The sequence below is a fragment of the Onychostoma macrolepis genome, chromosome 21 (genome assembly GCF_012432095.1).
Source record: "Onychostoma macrolepis isolate SWU-2019 chromosome 21, ASM1243209v1, whole genome shotgun sequence".
NCBI classification, from domain to species: Eukaryota; Metazoa; Chordata; class Actinopteri; order Cypriniformes; family Cyprinidae; genus Onychostoma; species Onychostoma macrolepis.
In genome coordinates, this window is record NC_081175.1 from 20,136,317 (window position 1) to 20,158,034 (window position 21,718).

The 21,718-nt window shown below is 36.2% G+C and overlaps 1 protein-coding gene across 2 annotated transcripts in view; it reads left to right on the forward strand.

The window, feature by feature from the left end:
- The window catches only part of sfswap (splicing factor SWAP), a 95,322-nt gene that overhangs the window by 10,026 nt on the left and 63,578 nt on the right, over positions 1 to 21,718 (forward strand). The window contains exons 4-10 of one of the 2 annotated variants that reach the window (XM_058757420.1): positions 768 to 847; positions 2,838 to 3,063; positions 3,882 to 3,997; positions 6,640 to 6,790; positions 18,036 to 18,321; positions 18,419 to 18,592; positions 18,728 to 18,821. In XM_058757420.1, coding sequence (XP_058613403.1) covers positions 768 to 847; positions 2,838 to 3,063; positions 3,882 to 3,997; positions 6,640 to 6,790; positions 18,036 to 18,321; positions 18,419 to 18,592; positions 18,728 to 18,821 — 1,127 coding nt within the window. The remainder of the gene's footprint in view (positions 1 to 767; positions 848 to 2,837; positions 3,064 to 3,881; positions 3,998 to 6,639; positions 6,791 to 18,035; positions 18,322 to 18,418; positions 18,593 to 18,727; positions 18,822 to 21,718) is intronic. The other variant, XM_058757421.1, reaches the window with a different exon arrangement.

Sequence of the window (21,718 nt, forward strand, 5' to 3'; positions counted from 1 at the left end):
TCTATGCTTGTTACTTTTGAAAATAACTGAATGATATTTTTAATGCCAGTCTATTATTGTGGTATGATCTAAACGTAGAAAAACAAAACAAACAGTGCTCAGTCATTTTCATGTCATTCTGATGGTGTGTTTCTAAGTGGCTGGCTCTTGGCCAAAATAATCTGCAGTGTAGACCAGACCTTATGCCATTTACACAAAGCTTTGTGAGATGATTTGATTGTGACCAAAAATGTTGAGCGAGATTATTTGATTGTAACCATCAGCGTAAAAAAAAAATTGATCATGTGACATCTTACTATTTGTTGGATGGGTTTAGAAGAGCTGTTTGATTTATTAGAGCAACTAATGTGGCACTTTGGAACTACTGGATTTGATTATTTTCTCCATTAATGCACCAGCAGTGTGTTTCCATCTTCTGGCCCCATTTCCCTTCACACTGTATTCAGCATCAAATTTTAATTTGGTTTTTACCTGTCTTGGCCAATTCGTGGAGGCAGAGGGTAGAAGAGTGCATAGAGGCAGCAGCAGTAAACCGAGCTGACGGGGCTTGTGGTCTCTCAGAAAGTTGTAGTAACTCAAAATGAAACTTAAAGTGCCTCCGGTTCTTTTAAAGTGGCCTTGGTTAACGAAAGCTTCATAGTTGCATAGTGTGTGTGTGTGTGTTTCTCATCCTGCTCCTGAAACTCTGATTCTTTGTGATTCTTTTGCCTTGCCAATCTAATTTTGTCTCTTCGTTCTGTTTTTCCCACCTTTTGCCCTTCTCTCAGATCAAGAGCAGCAAGAGGAAGAGAGTGAGGAGCCGTTTGTGGCGCCCCCTGGCCTCCTCATCCCTCCGGATGTAGAGCTGGTGAGCAGATAATGAAGTATACCCATTTTACACAGTTTCACTTAAGGATGCACCAGTAGTAAAATTCTGGTCGATTCCCATAAGACAGTAATTATTTTCATGTTACGGCCTTTAAAAGATTCAATACTATTTTGTCTAAATAAATTAAAATAATGCACTAAACTAAAATCAATCATTTTTAAATTCTGCAAGTGAATTAGGCATCACAACATATAACGTAATGTATAGCATACAAATTGATATTAATTTGGAGATTTACTGAAGATTATATATAACCGTTTTTAAAGCTAAATCATTCATTATAAATACTACAAGTGAATTTAGGCTTCACAGCATTATATTGAACAGCACGAAAATGGATATTTATTTGGAGATTTGCTAAAGATTGCATATAACACTAATTAGTGAGTTAGATGGCGATTCAAAATCTGGGAAATGAACACACACTATTGAATATGCAGATCAATTAAAGGGGTGGTTCACTCAAAAATGAAAATGTTGTCGTCATTTACCCTCCCTCAAGTTCTTTTTTTCCCCAACATTCTTCAAAATATCATCTTCTGTGTTCAGCAGAAGAAAGAAATCTAAAGAGATTTGAAACAGCTTGAGGATAAGTAAATGATGACAGATTTTTCGTTTTTAGGTGAACCTCTAATAAGTGAAATGAAAGTCTCTAATATTTGCAGATTAATATGGAACAAATATATTGTGCATCCCTACTTGTAATCACCATTACCTACATATTTTAATTAAATAATATGTGCTTGATTTGCATTTCTGTTGTTGGATGTCTGATAACTATACCGAAAGACTGTTGATTTGGACTCTGCAAGAGGCCATTTATGACTCCGTGGAAAGTAAAGACTCTATTCTCTGTTCTTTTCTGTTCAGAAGTTTCAGATTTTGATTGAGCTATAAAGATCTTCCTTTGTATAACCAGCATACACACGGTGGGATGCAAACGTCAATCTGCACAAACCAGACATGGGCTTTTATCGCCGCAGGATCCCTCGTTTGGGAGCCACACAATCACAGATTTTTTTTTTTTTTTTTTACTGTGCCTGTAGCTGAAAGCAGGTTGATCCCACCAAATTATACTTTTCTAAAAGCTCAGGAGTCTCGATGCCCCTCCTTTATCTTCTTAAACCGGGGATTTGTCAGCGCTTTTCCACAAAAGCCTACTGGAAACATAGAAACATAAATACTTCACCATCCAGTGAGACACTTGCAACAGCATACCCCAACCAGCACTTTTTTTGCTGGAGGGAGTGATATTCGTCACAAGGTTGGAGGATTAGTCGAAACCTTCAGTTTCTAAGGCTTGAAAACCCCAATTAGTTTCAAATTTGTGAGGTTCTTTGAAAGTGCCTTTTGAATTATTAATCTTCAGCTGCTCTGATTACCTTGCTTATTGTACAGCACATAGCTTGAAGCAACAAAAGAATCCGATTTTAAAGACAAACGTTGGGTTGTTTATCTTCAAATTAGCAAGTCATTATTTGACTCTCTGGGGCTTCGAATACAATAGATTCTCTGTTTACCTGGACATTGGAGCTAAAGTGCAGCCCTTCGAAAAGTTCTTCTCATGCAATATTCATGCTTCCTTCTAATGAAGGATATGTGTCATTTGGAGCACTATTGGTGCCATTTGTCATTTAAAATATAGCATCGCCATAAATCAGCTCAGCACATGAATATGATTTTGTCTGCAGCTTGAAAGATGTGTGACTATTTTAAATCTGCATGTGTAGCTGGAAATGAATTAATGATGTCCCTGGTTAGATTTATGGAATGCATAAATTGTTTGTGTGTGAACTGCAGTAGCTAGAAAGTCCTGCGCCCGAAGTCATTGATGATAAATGTTCTATACGCATTTTTCCCTATACAAATTTTCTAATGAATCTTTATTTTTTTTTAAATGGCATATTCTCTTATAAGCTTAATCAGAATTTCAGTCTTGTTTACCCCATTTCTTTGGCATCTATTTCAGCCTGCGACCACCAAGACGCACGCTATTATTGAGCGCACCGCCAACTTTGTATGCAAGCAGGGGGCCCAATTTGAAATTGTGCTGAAGGCGAAGCAGTCTGGGAACTCCCAGTTTGATTTCCTGCGGTTCGACCACTACCTGAACCCTTACTACAAACACATTTTACGAGCTATGAAGGAGGGGAGGTACACACCGGCATCAGAGGGCAAACAGGACCAGCAACAGGGTAAGTTTTTCATGTGTACAGTTTATTAGGTTGACATGAAATTGAAACCTCCTTTATTTCCCCATACTTCTATGCACTTTATTTCAAACAAAAAAAGTTGGTTTTGGGGCAAAGGCTATTCTAGAAAAGATTTAAAGATTCTAAAAATTCTAGAAAAGATGACGTAATATATATTTGTAATATTTCGTCAAATATATAGTGATTTGCTCTGGTATTGAACACCCGCTTTTCATAATTCAGTTCACTAGATAAAATGAAATGTCCATTTTTGCTTCAAAATACACTATCTTCCAAAAGTTTTGGGTCTGTAAGATTTTTTAAGAAGTAAAGACCTAAAACTAATTCAAATAAGTATTATATATAAACTAAATATTAAACAGCTCAATTGTTTTTAAAACTGTAATAATAAGACATGTTGTTGAGCACCAAATCAGCATATTAGAATGATTTCTGCAGGATCATATGACACTGGAGTACTGATGCTGAATATTCAGCTTTGCATGACAGGAATAAATGACATTTTAAAATAGAAAACAGTCATTTTAAATTGTAATATTATTTCAAATTGTTAGTGGTTTTACTGCATTTTTGATCAAATAAATGCAACTTTTGGGACTTCTCAAAAAAAAAAAAGTAAAATATATTATCAACCTCAAACATTTTAATGGTTGTATATATTGTATCACTTTGTCAGTCATTTTGTAGTATATATTGTACATTTAAGAAGTTGAATTGAGTCAATTGTTTTTGGAATAATGAACAAATGTGACATTTCTGAAGTCAGTTAACAATCCAATCGATTGGCTCTTTTGAAACAGAATCAAAGTCAGACGATTCTGACAATGACGATGATGATGACGATGGAGATGGAAACTACCTGCACCCGAGTTTGTTTGCATCCAAGAAGAGCTCTCGTCTGGAGGAAATAATGAAGGTACAGCTTCAAACATACCCCATGCTGTTTAGGAATATTAATGCACTCTTTTGACGGTTTTCAGACTGTGATTATGTACCGTGTAGCCTGGATCTCATTTTTTACACGTGTCCATAACTAAAACAGCAATGACATGTAATTTACCCCACTGCTATACACACAAAACCCAACTTAATGGACTGTTGCTATTATTTTCTAATTCGATGGATAAGTGTTCAAAGCAGTGCATTTCAAAATGAATGTCAAATTGCTCTTAAGTTGTTATATTTCTTGGCAGAACTGGGCCTGAAATGAAAGCATCTGACATCAAAGTGTTCCCTTTTTATGTATTTGTTCAAATAAGGATATGAAGTTCTCATCAGATGCTTATATCTTTGATTTCTTCATCTAATATTCTGTATGTTTAATCTGAGTTGCTCTGTCATTTTTTTGGAGACTGGCACAGAGAGACATTAGAGATAAAAGCCTGTAAAATAAACTAATGTTATCTGATTTGGTTTCCTAATAGATGTCTTCTGCTCTCGCCTTGACAGTATAAAGTTTGCGTTTCAATCATGAACTTTATAGAAACTATTTTTTTTCTCTCTTTTTCAAGACTCATCTAATTTATTTAAAGGAGCTAACTCCTGGTTATTACAGTCAAGTACTGCCAGAATTGTCAGAAATTATTAAACTAAGTTTTGTGATGCTAAAGGAAGAGTGACTGTTGAACATTCATCTCAGGTCTTACGCTTGAGATCCCTCTGCGTGTCATGTTTTTCTGTGGATTAGTCAACCTGTGTGTTCTGGTTCTTCCAGAAAACGGGATTTATGCCACCCACATGTTATGCTTGATTGATAACTTAATAGCAGCTCAAGTAACCAGTCATGCATTCATAATGACACAAGCAGCTTTATCAAGTTTGCAGTTTGCAGGGCATGTGAATGTAATTTGAATCAATGTAAAAACATAAAAGATAAGATTGGTCTAGTCAGGGAAGTATTTTAGATTTTAACTTACCCTGCTAAATATAATTTAAATATAATTTTCAGAAAAAAAAAACAATGATTCAATGCCATATATATGAATGTTTTTCATAACATTGTCAGATTTATGTAGCATTGATTTTTTTTTTTTTTTCTCAGAAAAGTATATATTTTTTTTTAATTAAATGTGAAATAAAGTAATATAAACACATGTAATGAAATTACATTTATAATATAGAAGTTGTATCATAATGTTATATAATGCAATTACAGGATCTACATTTATTAGGTTTATTAGGGTTTAAATTACCAAGAAATTATGCAGTTCTAATGAAATTCCTGGACAGCTATAAATTCATAAACAGACTTGCTGGAAAAATAATGGCTTATGGTGGTTTGTTTATCATTTTCAACCCATTTTAAATTATGCTTCGAGGACTATCACAAATCATTTTTGCAATTTCCACAAGACCTCATTTATGTCAGCCAGCTAAATGACTTCCTTGACATATTTAAATCATCAGAGATCACAATGTGTATGTTTAATATATCACAGAAAACCAGATGTTTAGGTATGTAAAGCACAAAAACTTTGCTCTTTTTTTTTTTTTAGTGATTTCTAGCTTGTTCCTATAGACATTTTCTTTTGCATACTTCTGTCGTTTCTCATACATTTTCTTTAGTCTGAATGGAAATGTAAAGAATGAAGACAATTTCATACCCATAGGGTAGAACCTTTTTCCCAAAGAGTTCATTCATTTATAAGCTTGAAATATGAGCCTTTGAGGAATGATTTCTGCTGATGTGATGAATATTAAAAGCTCATACTTGTAATATTGCACCTCTGGTGGTGAAAAACAGTACTTCAGCTTCAGCTGCATAAGCTTGTCACCTAAAAATGAAAATTCTGTCATTATTTCCTCACTCCTATGTTGTATCTTAAAATATAAGTTTGTTATTCAGTGAGCAACAGGCCAGAAAATTGGATTTTGAAGGCATAGTGTCATAGTAGCATGTAGACATTTGTAGAGAGTAGACAGAAAATGCACTGGAAGACAGAAAAAGCTGCATCTGGTGAACGGTACTTAAAAGGTCACCTCCTTAGGAGACAGAAGGGAATCCAGTAAAGTGCGTGTTCAGCACGTCGTCTAAAAAGAAGTGGTCTCACTGGGTTGAGAAAGAAACCGTTCGACTGCAACAAGCAGAAGTGATGACAGCATGCAAAAGTCTATAAAGCATGGAGTGACATCCAGTGGCAGAAAGTACTGAGGAGAGTTGAGTGCAGACTTCAAATCTTTGGTTCATAGTGACGTCCCAATATGTCTTATTCTTATACAATGTTATACTGGCTACCTTATACATAATTGGAGCTCTGTCTGATCACATGGACAGGGAAAATCCTAAAGTGCAGCCAAACTCTGTGAGAAACCTGGAAGGCGCTGCCACAAAGCCACCTGAGAAAACTACAAACCAATGTGCTATTGTGAATTGCTTCCAAGGGGCCTCACAAAACACTAGCTAGATTTAAAACCTGATTTATTCCATTCATGTGGTGTTTTTACATTTCTGTTATGTTTAAACAGCTTTACACACATTTTGTGGGTGGGATATATATACTGTATATGCTGAGGGAAATGTTGCACACCCTGTTGACCTTATGTTTTCATGTGTTCTAGCCTCTGCACGTCATTGATCCAGATCACCCGTTGGCTGCGCTTGTTCGAAGAGCCCAACAGGAGAATAATGGCGCTGCAGCGATGGCAACCAAAGCAGAGGAAGAGCATCAGTCGTCGGCAGTAGCCACACAGGCAGAATACACATCTGAGCGTGAGTATAATGGCAAATCAACATGTGATCTATATGATTGACAAAAGGTCCTCAAACAGCTTTTTAGAAGTTAAAAGACCTTAGGTCTGCACAATTAATAAGAACTAAAATCAAAAATTGTCTTTAACGCCCCTTATGACGTTTAAAATTTTATTTTTTAATTAACAGATTGAACTCAAACAAAACACAAACGAATATTTAAACATAATAATATAAAATAAAAACACATTTTCTTAAATGGATACAACAATTATTATTATTATTATTATTATTGTAGTTTTGTATCAATAATAATAATGCAGTTTAATAATGCCAATTGCATGCATATCATGATTTTTATTTTATTTCCAGTAATTACAGCTCTATGCAAATTCTTATTCTTATTCATTAATAATAATAATGATCACATTAATAAAGCAGTTCTAAAATTCCAAAAGCGTGCATATCATATGATTGTGCAGCCCTGTGCATAATAATAGTAGTAGTAGTAATTATTATTATTAATTAATTAATTATTTAGTAGCATGCATATTATGGGTTCGATTTGGATGGATGGATGGATGGATGGATGGATGGATGGATAGATAGACAGACAGACAGACAGACAGACAGACAGACAGTAATGATAATAACACATATTTTACGAGTGTAATTAACAAGACTGTGCCCCAAAAAGAAAGAACATTTTTTTTTTTCAAGTTCATATTCAATGTGCATGCTAAGACAACTTTTTTTTAAATTCAGCTAACTTATTCATGAAAATTTCTGTATGCATTTTTTATGACATGCTTTAAAATATTTGCCGGCATTGCATATACACAACCATTTTGGTTGCTCTACTGAAAGAACAGATTTGTTTTTACACATGGTGACCATAAATGGGCTTGACATTTGCAGTGTGCTGAGACTTAAATTGCACCATAAAGCTTGACACAAACTGAAACTGCAGCATGATAGAGTTATGTTCTTTTTTTCTTTTTTTTTTGGATGAGGTTGGTTGTTCTTGTCTCTTGCTGATGAACAAAGACAAACGTCCTGTTAAAAAGAGCCTTTTAATGGAAGTGGGTGAGGACTACAATGCCAGCTCTTTAAAGACTGTGGCAAATCATTAACATCTTGAATTATTTTTAGGATGATTGATTGTAAGGGCGTCCTTGAGTGAACATGGCAATGAAGCTGACCCTTCAATGCGAGCAAAGTTCATTAAATTAAGTACTAAAATGGGCAGACTGCCCATCGTGACCTCCTTATCTTCAATCAGTTCTAATTCAACAACTTTACGATGTTAAAGGCAGTTTTTCTTTCACCACTTGAATTGATTCTCACTACACCCTCTGAGTTTTGCAGCTGTTGAGTACCATAGCCAATCACAGACATGTTCGATGTGTTCGTGAATTCAATGGCGAATTGGAGGTGCTCAAAATAGTCCATAAGTCTTATAAGTAACAACATCTGCTCCTAAAGAGTGAGTTTCAAGCAGTCTGATCCACAGATGTTTTGCTTACTGTCGTTGGTGCCAAAATGAGTGCACCTGATTCTCAAAAAGCAGCTTTAGAATCAAAGCAAAAAGTTATCTGTGGTAATTTGGAATAATATTGAATTTGCTTGATATTGCAGCACTTGCTTGCAGTGTAGTACCCGATATACACTGCAACTAGAACAGTCCTATTATAATCAACAGCGCAAATAAGAGATTCCTGCAATAACAGATTTGCTGATTATAATGGGAAGGGAAAATTCTGCTTTTGTGTAGATCTATAAAAAAAATTGTTTTTGCTGCTGCTAAAAGGACAGATGTGAAGTTGAAGTTTTGATTTACTGGTAAAATGGCAATGAATTAATTTAGGAACGTTCTCAGCTTGTTTTGAACGTGTAGCTATAGATGTAAAAAAGTATATTAATGTAAATTCGAAAAATCAGCATTGTAAAAACAGTTAGTGTTTTATCACTTTAAAATAGCTTTTTTATTCTTTATTTTCAGTTTTAAATTTAGCTTACATTTTATTAAGGTTATGATGTACTTTGTTTATTATTTGCTCTATTTACTATTTGGCTTTAATATATTTTTAGCTTTAGAGTAATTGCTGTGCTTCAAAATATGTTTTATTTCAGGATATATAAAAATACTTAATACTTGACTTAAAACCATTTTTTTATCTGGTCAAAATACTAATGTTCTAATAATTTTGGCCACCACTCTGTGTTTGTAAATAACTAAATAAATATATATATATATATATATATATATATATATATAAAATATTAGGGCTGTCAGAGTTAGCAAATTCGCAAAAACATAAATTCATTTTAACGGCACTAATTTTATTAACGCATGATTAATGCAGCGCTCATTTTCTGTTTGACCCGTGGCTTAGCCCGTAGTTGGAGAAATGGAGATGCACAGTGTTGCCAACTTAGCTATTTTGCAGACCCCTTTAGCGAAACCTTATTTAGTTTCTGAGACTCGCTGGTACTGCCGTGCGAGTGCGATGTCTTGCTGTCCCAGCGCGCGCACACATCATTCTCTCTCTGCGTCTGCATTGTTCAGCGAGTGGCGGACAGGAGTAGCGCTTTCATTTAAAAACAGATATTATGTTGCTTCTCTAATTTTACATGCGAGTATAGCCGAAATCACAGCACAGCTATTGTCATTATCTTGTGTATTTGATTTCATCAGACGACGGCTTGATTATCAGGATTTTTGTTCAGATTAACATATTGGAAGGGAGAGCTGGTTATGTAGTCTTAATGGGTCGCGTTTCAATCACTATTTCATATTCATTCCCTTGTCTGACATCTGAAACAGTAAAATATATAAATGAAAACAGTAGGGATGCACCGAAATTAAAATTCTTGCCCGAAGCCGAAGCCGAACAAAATGGAACACTGGGCCGAAGGCCGAAGGCCGAATACCGAACACGGTTTTTCACATTCTTTTTCCCCAGGCCTGTTTTTCCATTTTTTTTATTTATTTTTTTTGTCACCACTGCATAAATTAAATATCCAAAATGTGCTTTTTACTGTTTTGTCCTGCTTTTAAAAAAAAATAAAAATAAATAAATTACAAAACAACAATTTAAAAATATTTACTTAACACTGAACATTTTTTTTAACATTCTATCAGACATTATACCAACAAAGCAAAATTTAACTAAAAATTAATAAGTTACTAAAATAATATTTTTGGGCCATTTTTGAGACCTCCTTCTTGAATCAGGCATGTATTTTTTTTACTGTACAAATAAATGCAGCCTTGCTGAGCAGAAGAGAATTCTTTTAAAACATACTACAGATCCCAATTTGAACACTATTGTGAATGTTATAATAAATGTATAGAGCTGTTGTAGGGTAATTATTATTATTTTTATTTTACTTTACAGAACAACAGTAAAATTACAATACTAACATTTATGAATGTTGATGGAGTTGTTGCTTTTTCTTAGACTTTATTTTGGCAGAAACCCGCAGGAAGATTTTAGTGCTTCTTTTTGTTGACAACAGCATGCAGATATTTAAATGATTCTCATTACGAATTTGGGAAGATGTTTGTAGCACTTATCACATTGTCATGTGTCTTAAAAAAAATGTTACTGAGCAAAAGACGAGTAGGCTACAGTGTTTTAACGCAGATGTTCCTCGCGCTTTGGACTTTGAACCCTGGCACCGCGAGCTCGTGCAGCGCTGTTTGAATACATGCAATCCCTTGCTTGTATTAGAAAACATAACATTCTGCAGTTTATTTACTAATCAGTTGAGGCTATTTCGCGATTTCAATCATCATAGTAACCAGCATCAACCACCTCTTCCTCTTCTCATCGGAGACATGAGATGCAGCGCTAAGCATCTAACTGTCGGTGCTTCGTGCTTGGAATTATTTCTGCGTCTTTCTCTGACAGTTTTAAATACTTTCACACTGCAGACGTGTTTGCTGCATTAGTGCGCGCCTCTATTTGATCGCGTCACGTCATTGTTCGGTACAATTTATTCGGTCTTTTCGCTTATTCGGCCGAACACCGAAAGAGATTTTTTTGCTATTTTCGGCCGAACAATTTCGGTTGCTGAACATTCGGTGCATCCCTAGAAAACAGTTTTATTGTGAATTTAGCTGCATCGAAATACAGTATGTGGGCACAGAGAGGCAAACAAATCTAATAATAAATAAGAAATGTACATTTTGCATGTTCAGAAGAAGTGAGCTGCCCTGTCCTGCAAAAATGTAAACAGGTTTGTGTAAGGAAATTGGTCGGTGCAAAGAAAGAGAAGTAATGGGAACCTGGTATTTCTTTTTTCATGTGTCTAATAGACATGTGTCTAATAGTTCTTTGAAAAACATCTATGACCTTTGAAACAATGTCTAGTCTTCATGCTCTATGTTGACTATGGTTTCAATAATAATAAACATACATTTGCATAAAACATCCATATTTATCCATGCCCATGTTGATTAGAGTATTAAAACATGTAAAAGTATTAATTTAATTAATTTAAAGGTCCCCTGCTCGGGCCAGAGCCGTTGAGCTCAGTAAAGCTGCATTTGACAGCCACGGTCTAATAGATTACGCCCTATAAGCCCTATTCGGACGGGACTAGTTTTCTAAACTACGTTTGAGTTTCGATTCTTATCACCTGATGTCTGCGATTTTCATGTACCAATTCGGACGGGACTAACATCTCTGTGTTTATTACAGAGGTGGGAGGGGCTGTTTTGTACATCTGGGCGTTTCAGAGGTCACATGCTCTGTATGCGTGTCATTCGGATTGATTACCATTAGTATAACAGTTTTACTACAAATACCATGGTGAAGCATATCAAAACCATGTTAATGTGTGGTTGCTTTAGTTATTTATTTGTAGTAAACCCGTGTTTAATTTTCATAAAGGTGCATATGTAATTAAAACATTATGTAATTGAGTGCAGAAATGAACGCGAGTAATTTTACCTGACGCTGATATTACAATAGCCAGTCTGAATGGTTTACGTGATCTGACTCTTGATTTTATTATTGTTTTTAATGTATTTACTTATTTTTTCTTTGCCGGGAGGCAAATATATCAAACATGAGCGCGGTAAGAGCGTCTACGGTAATTCACGTTGGCCAAAACACACAAGGAAACGCATTGTGAAAAGAAATCTCACCGGCAATCACAGACATCGCATTCGGACGGGATTAGTTTTCTCAGAGGATCACTGAGTTTGCTGAAAAACAGTAGGTAATTTGCTCTGGAATTATTACAGAGGTTGTGTGAGAAAAACACAGACATGGCAGATTCAGACGGGATTAAAATCACCAAGAACGTCTGTGAAACACACATTTCTCTAACGACCCCCTGTAAAACTAGTCCCGTCCGAATAGGGCTTTAGTAAAACAAAATAGTGATCATAATCATGCTGAGGCTGTGTAGTTTTAAAAGTGTTATGCCGAATTGCGCATATGATTCGCTCCGTGCGATCGTGTCTCTGGACTGGAGCCAAAGTCCGGATCAGACAGTGCGCGCTGCCGCGGTTCGCATGAAACCAGACCTCATTTGCCCCAATCGAAAGCATATTTACACTGTCTGAATCGTTCCCTGTCGCCTACATTGAGCACTACGTGCCATTCACTGTACAGGAAATACTACACTGTGAACAAGTGACTGATCTCAGCAGCAGCTTCAGCATCTATTTATAGTTTAGGGGGCGGGCGCTTTGGATGCTAGAGAGCATTTGATTGGACAGAAACTTTGATGAGAAGCTGAAGTGCAGGGTGATGTCATAAAAATCGTTGATCCATTTTGGCGGAAGTGACGAACTGTAAGCTTTGAATGCTTATATCTTCTAAAAGTGAATTGTGTTATTGTTTTGGAGTAGACTAGCTTATAGGTAAACTTCAGGCTAACATATTCAAACTACAAAACAAAAAAACTTCAATATTGATTTCGTTGGGACTTTAAGGTTTATTTAGAACAAATAAAAATGTGCGATTAAGTTGCGATTAATCACGAGTTAACTCATGACAACCATGCGATTAATCACGATTAAATATTTTAATTGATTGACATCCCTATGTAATATACATGCATACATACACACACACACACACACACACATATACATACATGTATGTATATGTATATGTGTGTGTGAATGTATGTATTTATTTAGAGAAAAACTATTTTTAATGCAATACAACTGTCTTTTTAGTAAAATAAATCTGCTGGTGCTTGCCATCATTTAGCTTGCCAGTTCCAAATGTTAAACTTATCATTGGTAATAGAACTGTAGGTCGATTATGACAAAATTATTTATGACATAATTATTGTTATATCGATTGCCCTACTACATACTCAGAGCTTTATCCTTGAACCTGAAACAGAAGTTTTTTTTCCTTTAGTATCCCATGGTTTTAAAACTTTTTTAAACCATTTGCCGTTAGCTGGTCGTCTTACTTTAATTCACAAGGATTTAAGGTACTGTGGGGAACGAACAATTCGCCTTTTCAGCTGGTGAAACACTCAAGCTGGGACCGCTGATTTGTCTCAATTAGCCTGACTGAAGGAGCTCTACTGGTTTCTTGAGGGAAGTGCCACAGGATTACAGTGCCCGAAGGCGCTTGAGTGGGCCAGTTTCTCAAAAGAAAAGCTACTTTGACTGCAAATGTGTATTTTCTAGGATTAACAGCATGACAAAGAGGTTCTGTAGGCTTAACCACAGTCATCCTATAATCTCTGTCCAAATGTGAGGGTTATTTTTCCAAGGCTTTGGCCTGTATCTGAGGTTTGCTGTGTATTTGTCTTTGAGGGACGCCTGGCACTAAATTCGAAGTTCGGTTAAACATTGTTCGCTCTCTGCCCAAATCAAGTTTGAATTAGTTCCACTTCTTGATATATTTAAAATGGTTGCTATCAACTCCAGCCCAAGTTCCAGCCATGTGGTGCGACGAAAGCACAGAAATGCTTTATGAAAACAGATTCCTTTGGTTAACTGGCAGCAGGATGTCATGGGGCTCATGTAAGTGCACACTCAGCAGGCTTGAGAGACTCGCATGGCTCAAGCCTTCTTGGATATCCTCGTTTAAGCAGACTGCAGATTTATTACGTCACACACACTGTTCTGCTCATTCATCCCAGAATGCTCTGCTCATTGCCCGTGAGTCACCCTGGCGCCACACGCCATGCCAACCTCGCCCTCCCCATAAAACATCGCTCTTCTGCGGAAAAGAGTGGGCCGTTTTGTCCGTTTCACATCAGGACAATTGCTCTATCATTTCATCAGGGTTCAGTAGACCTTGGTGATCCGCGTTCATTCAGCACACATGATTAATGCAGTTTATTAAATATGTTGACAGTGGGGAGGTGTGACCTTTGAACCGCTCAGTTACTGGACTAAGCTGCTGCCAAAACTGCAAGCCCAGTAGAACAAGTTGTCTGTTTTTATTTAATGAGTCATGATGGTGGTTAGAACAGTGTCTGTAGGAACTGCATAATTGGGTTAATGTGTTATTGTTATAGAAGACCATACTGAACTACTCTGACAGTGTTTACTGTACGGCAAAGAAATTGTTTTGGCTGGGTTGTGATCTTACAGTTGAATGACTCTTCTGAGCCAGTTCTTTTAAATGAATCAAACCACTCACGAATGAGTCACAGATGAACTCTCTGGTCCAAAACGGATTACTCTCTCATTGAATTAGTTGAAATAGGTTTTGAATGAACTTACTCACTGCCATACTGTTTGTATACACTACTGTCTAAAACGTTTGGAGTCTGTAAGATTTGTTTTTGAAGGGAATGTTGGTAAGAAGTGTCTTCTACTCAACAAGGCTGCATTTATTTGATCAAAAACAGTAATCTTGTGAAATAATAATATGTGACCCTGGACCACAAAACCAGTCTTAAGTGTCAATTTTTCAAAATTGAGTTTTATAAATCATCTGAAAGCTGAATAAATAAGCTTTCCATTGATGCATGGTTTGTTAGGATCGGACAATATTTGGCCGAGATACAACTATTTGAAAGTCCGTAATCCGAGTGTGCAAAAAAATCTAAATATTGAGAAAATTGCCTTTAAAGTTGTCCAAATGAATTTTTAGCAATGCATATTACTAATCAAAAACGACGTTTTGATATATTTACAGTAGTAAATTTACAAAATATCTTCATGGAACATGATCTTTACTTAATATCCTAATGATTTGTGGCATAAAAGAAAAATCTATAATTTTGACCCATACAGTGTATTTTTGGCTATTGCTACAAATATACCCCAGCGACTTAAGACTGGTTTTGTGGTCCAGGGTCACATATTACAATTTTATTTAAATTGTTACTGTTTCTTATTTAAATATGTTTCAAATGTAATTTATTCCTGTGACTGCAAAGCGACTCTTCAGTCTTCAGTGTCACATGATCCTTCAGAAATCATTCTAATATGCTGATTTAATGCTCAAGAACATTTATTATTATTATCAATAATATTTGAATAGACGTTCAGAATAACATTTATTTCAGACATAACTTTTTACTGTCACTTTTGATCAATTCAATTTATTCAAGAACCAAAATTGGTTCATTTCTTGTGATTTCCATTCCATCCTATTAGGACTTGTCCATTAACCTCTGAATGGCATTTCACGCTCAGTTCCGGTCTCCGTATTATTTTGGGTTACAGCCAGCTGAGGTGTCTTGTGAGTTTCAAGAGAAGTAACTCACAGACTTGTTTGCCAGAGTAAGCATAAATTTGTTTGCGTTTGAGGCATGCTCCCTCAGGCATCGAGGATTGTCTGTTGATTCTTCAGGCTAATCTTTCTCAAATAGCGCTCGACTCAAATCCAGCAGCACACGCTCGACTCCACAGCTCTCTGCCTCTTTATCTCCACAGGGAGACGTCATAAACGATTAGATCCCATCATTGAAAATGAAGCCTGCTAAGCTGGAGGTGGAGTAAGGACCCATTTGTTATGAGATACGTGAATTCTGCTGTGGTTTTTAATGGAGCTGGGATGTCATTCAGTAATATGGTTATGATGGAAGCAGACCTGTCAAAATGATTTCATAATCATCCGTTTGTGATTATTAGATCTAATTGCAGGTATCTGATGAAACGGCGACTTCCACTTACAAACATAAATTGCAATAAAAAAAATTTTTTATTTGAATTTCTTAAATATATTTGATGTACTATTATATTTAAATAAACATTGTAGTTAAATGTTAATATGTTTTAATATTTTTTTCTAATATTATTTTTATTTATAATTTGTTTATATTCATATTTACCATATTGTGTGCTCAAGGGGTTTATTTTGCAATAATGATTATCTGTGCTTCATCCCACTTATTACAGTCTGCCATATAAATAAATAAATAGAGGTGAAATATTGTTGCATAATATTATTCTGTATGTAGTTTATTCAAAATGTCATAATTGTGAGTCACAGCCCTAGTTCTGCCACATCTTTCATAAAATGTGGAGATACACATGCCACACACGTCTCTCGCTCTCTCCTTCTTTCCATTCCTTTTCTCCCAGAATCTCTTTGTGTCTCTCTCTATTTTTCTTTCCCTTTTCTCATTTCTTTTTGGCTCTTGCCCTCTTGTGCTTAGTTCCACTCTCTCTCTCTCTTTTCTCCCCACACTCACATGTGCGTTCACACATCCCAGTCAGTCATGAAGTAAATGTATCCAGATCCCTGCCGCCCCTCTCCTCCCTCTCCTCTTCCTCTTTCAGCTCTCTTTGATGTGTGGCTGGAGTCAGACAGAATGCTAAACTCGCTTAAATGAGCAGGACTATTGGTCTCTTCTAGGTCTTGAACAGCCCTGACTTCAGGAGTACCCGGGAGATGGCGTTGCTTTAATCCCTCTAGCTTTTAAATTTCTTTATTGTTTCTTTTGTAGTGTTTCGTCATTGTCAGAGTGCTGCAGGTTCATCTGTTTACCTTTGTGAAATCTAAACACCTTTATGCTCACTTAAAGGGACAGTTCATCTGAAAATGTACATTTTGTCATTTACTCACCCTCATGTTGTTCTAAAATGATGACAATTTTATTCTTGAGTGAACTAAACCCTAACGACTTTGCACGTAACAGATATTTTCTGTATTTGCCTAATAGCACAGATTTGGTTGTGTTGGTCTTAATAGAGCTCGAACTCACAGCTCTGTTTTCTTTGGGTTCTTATTAAACTGCTTTGTTTAATGGTTCTTTTTGCTGTTGTAACAGTTGACTGAAGGGAAGGAGCAGCGCTTGACTATAATTAGGCTTTATTAAGTGTTTTTCAAGAACTGTATGTCTTTACATGCCTGCCATCTCAACATGAGGACAGTTTGATCCTAATTATTTGTGGTAGAGCAGAACAAACAAATGCGATTTTTCTCTTCCGCTAGCTTTTTATCTTCTACTTGAAAAGGAAATTTAATTATGCGGACAGTGATCCAAACGTAGATTATTTTAATTCTTAATTTGCATCAACAGTTCCCTCAGTGTACTTTCCTGGGTATGTAAAAAAAAGCAGAAGTGCTATTGATGACTAATGTTTAATGCAGGGCTCGACAAATATCACCAAAAAATATTCAGACAAGTAGAACTTCGAATGAAGCTCTGCCTTTACATTTCAAGTGAGGCAGGAAAAAAATGGGTTTGATTCAGAATTATTAAATGAGACAGGCATACAATAATTATATGTAAAAATTTGTTATATAAATTCGCTACCATTCTGTATTTTTTTTGTTTGTTTGTTTAAAGAAATTAATACTTTTTATTAAGCAAAAATGCATTAATCAGAAGTAACAGTGAAAATATACCGTAATGTTACAAAAGACTTCTACTTCAAATAAATTCAGCTCTTTTCAACTTTTTATTCATGAACGAACCCAGAAAAAAGTCATGTTTTCCTCAAAAATATTAAGCAGCACAACTGTTTTCAACTTTGAAATGTTTGTTAGAATGATTTCTAAAGAATCATGTGACACTGAAGACTGGAGTAATGGCTGCTGAAAATTCTGCTTTGCCATTGCAAAAATAAATTACATTTTAAAATATATTAAAATAGAAACCAGTTATTTTAAATTGTAATAACATTTCACAATATTATTGGGTTTTTTTTCTTTATTTTTAAATAAATAAGAGCAGCCTTGGTGACCATGAGTTCTTTCAAAAAAATCGTACTGAAAAAGTTATATTATTATACAGTTTGCGTTGGATGTGCATCTGATTTAGTGTGCGTGTGTGTGTTTGTTTGTGTGTGTTTGTGTGTGTGTATTTCGCACAGCTAATGTGGCAGCAATGTACTATGGGTACTGTATTCTGCCTGATGGAACATACTGCCTTGCCCCGCCGCCTCCTGGGGTTGATGCCAGCCCTTATTACACCTCGCTGCCCACTGGCATGATGCCGGCTCCTCCTGCATCTGGTCCTCCTCCTCCCCCTGGCACTACACCTTTGTTGGATCCTGTGGTTCCAATCCCATCAGCCCCTGCTGCAGGTCCAGTCACGGTGTCAGCTCCTGCGTCTGCTCCGCTCTCACACTCTGCTCCGGCCGCCCCTCCAGCTTCCAGGTGTGCACCCTACTTGCTTTTCTTACCTTGCTTTCTACAGAGCTTGACATATTTCAAAAATCCTAAATTTGGCTTTATTTTTCTTTTCATCCATCAGTTCTCGACCTCCTCAAACCACCGTTGTACCCACGGTGCCTGCGGCTGCCGCCCCTGTCGCAGCAATCATCCCTCCTCCTCCCGACATCCAGCCTGTCATTGACAAACTAGCTGAGTATGTGGCCAGAAACGGGGTGAAATTTGAGAGCAGCGTGCGTGCCAAGAATGACCCGCGGTAAGCAATTATGCTCCTGCTCGTTACAGCCAGCCTTTAGATACGAAGGTCTCACTGCTCCTATTAGATTACTGTAATATGTAATAACTATAAACCTCTCTCTGTGTGTATGTGTGCATCTTCTACACCCTAAAGGTTTGACTTCCTGCAGTCCTGGCACCAGTACAACTCCTATTATGAGTTCAAAAAGCACTACTTCATGCAGAAAGAAGGCCTGAGCATGCAGGAGGTAGTGTATGCTTTGTTGTCTTTCTTTTTACTTTCTCCTTTCTTTCCTCTCTCACACACTGGTTTTTGTTTCTTTTAAATTCACTACTAATTACAATTAACAGGGCTCTAGAGTGCGACCTAATTTCTCAATGGTGCGACTAAAAAAAATCTGAGGTCGCACCGGTCGTTCGAGCGAAAAAAAAAAAAGTCTCCTTGACTCTGAAAGTCTCCCTGTCGTTCAACGCAACAACAGACACACATTAGTCCCATATCGTGGTCTTCTAAACCAATCAGAGATAGTGAAGGGCGGACCCCCCCTCTGATTGGCCAAGGTCCAGATATTCCTGTACGTGTGTGTATGTTTGAAAATGCGTATGCTGCAGTCAGACAGAGAGAGGTGAGTAGCCTAGGCCCGACAGATAAACAGAGTGGATGTAGCCGCGGATGATGAGAGAAGATGAAAAAAACAATTGACAGCTTTTTCGTTAAGAATGTTAAGTTAAGGCCTGATACGTCCGAAAATCATAACCAATGCTCTGACACGGAGCCATCAACCTCCCAGGTTATGTCAAGCCCTGGTCCGGAGATAAAGAACTTTGTTGACCAGATTGTTAGTTAATCATTTACAAGTCAATATTGCCTATATGGACAGCGATTAAAAAAAAAAAAAAAAGAGTGAACTTGTAAAACTGCAGTGTTAAATGCGATGCGGTCGAAAATTTGGGTGCACCTAACTTTTGTGCTGGTGCACCTAAGAAAAAAAGTTATGCGCACCAGTGCAAAACGTTAGTCTAAAGCCCTGATTAAGTATATTTATTGAGCAAATGCTGTTATCTAAGGTGACTTAAGGGAATAGTTCACCCAAAAACAAAATTTAGCTCAAATGTACTCATAATCAGGTAATCCAAGGTGTATATGAGTTTGTTTCTTTATCTGAACAGATTTGGAGAAATTTAGCATTACATCACTTGATCACCAATGCAGTGAATGGGTGCCGTCAGAATGAGAGACCAGACAGCTGATAAAAACATCACAAGAAATCCACACGACTCCAGTCCATCAATTAATTTCTTGTGAAGTGAAAAGCTGCATGTTTGTTTTAAAAAAATATATATATATTCACAAAGGTGTTTCTAACTTCAAACTACTACTTCAGGCTAAAATACAAGTCTTCTATCCATAATATTACTTTCTGCAGTGAAAAAGCCATCTCATCAGGAGAGAAATATGCACAGATGAAACACTGTTTAAAGGTAAAAAGATTCCAAAACGTGTCAAAACACACATCACATACTGGAGGAAGCGTTGTTATGGATTATGCTGTCAGATTTTGGCCAGAAGCAATGGTTTAAATTTGAAATGCCTCACTGATGGAGTTGCTTCCTACAAACACACAGCTTTTCACTTTACAAGATGTTAATCGATGAACTGGAGTCACTTGTGGATTACTTGTGAATTACTGTGATGTGTTTAACAGCTGTTTGAACTCTCATTCTGACGGCACCCATTCACAGTAGAGGATCCAATGGTGAGCAAGTGATGTAATGCTAAATTTCTCCAAATCTGTTCAGATAAAGAAAATGCTCATCTACATTTTGGCTGAGTCAAATTTCAGCAAAATTAAATTTTTAGACAAACTGTTCTTTTAAAGTACAATTATTACTGGAACAGCTCCTCAGTGTGCATAGGACCATGTCTTTTTGATACCGACAAACAGTTTTGCATGTTTATAGGATGCTAATAAAACAATATGGCATTGATAAACATATCTAGCATCTCATTAACTACTCATTTGGTTTGAGAAATTGATGTTTACCAACTTAAATAATCATGTTTCATAACCTTCAAGGTTTTTAATACTTGGTGGCTCTTCTCCAAGGCCACTACTGCTGGTTCTGCATTACTGATTCTGCCCTGTATATTTCTGTTTATTAATTTCACACATTTTCAGTGAGAGAGCCTTGATTTGACATTGCTGAATGACTTGCATCAGTAGAAATATTCAAAATCATCTGTATTTAAAATTCAGTATATGGATTTTGAGAGAAATGTAGTGTTTTACCAACCGCTCAAGATGGTAACTTCTGTGACTGATGGCTTCTGGTGTATAAAACAATTGTAATATACATGCAAAGCCCAAAATATCATTTTTCAAGACAAAAACCTAGCTTAATGTAGACAAATTATAAGTCAGTGCAGTAGGCAGATAAGTGCCTTATGGTCCTCTTTAGTAATGTAGAAACAGTGCAATACAATACAGGAATGCCATTCAGTGTAATGGTAATTCAATAAGGCAATTCAGGACAGTTTAAAGAGTGTAATATAAGGGCAATTAGTAAACAGTAGAGGTAGTCTTTGTGTAGTCAATACAAAATAGTTTATGCTGATTCTTGCTCTAGTTTAACACTGATGTACTATAGAGAGAGATTCGGCTGCTGTTTTCAGCAGATGTAAAATAGGATGATTCTCATCAGTTAAAGAAAATTTGTTTGCTGAATTTGAATTTTGAAGAATTTTAATTAGTCAGCTTTTTTATGTTTTGTATGATCTTAATTATTAATTCTAATAAAATTAGTAGGGATCCACGATATTGGATTTTTGCCAATATTTTTCAACTCATTTTGGCCAATAACCGATGCCAATACTGATATATTTCCTTTTGTTTTTTTTTGTTTTTTTGTTTTTTTCAGAAAGATGCAGTGGTAACCTTAACATTTTATTTTAAGTATTTATACTGAAAGCCTTTTAAAGCTCATAATTTGTTTAAAATATAACAAAGTACACATTAATGAATAAATCAGTATATATAAAATTATTTAATTTAAGTGGCATGTTTTTTTTTTTCTTCATGTAAGCTAGCTTCTGAACTTTAAATCAAAACATACTCATGATTTTATAGCATCAATTACTGCATTG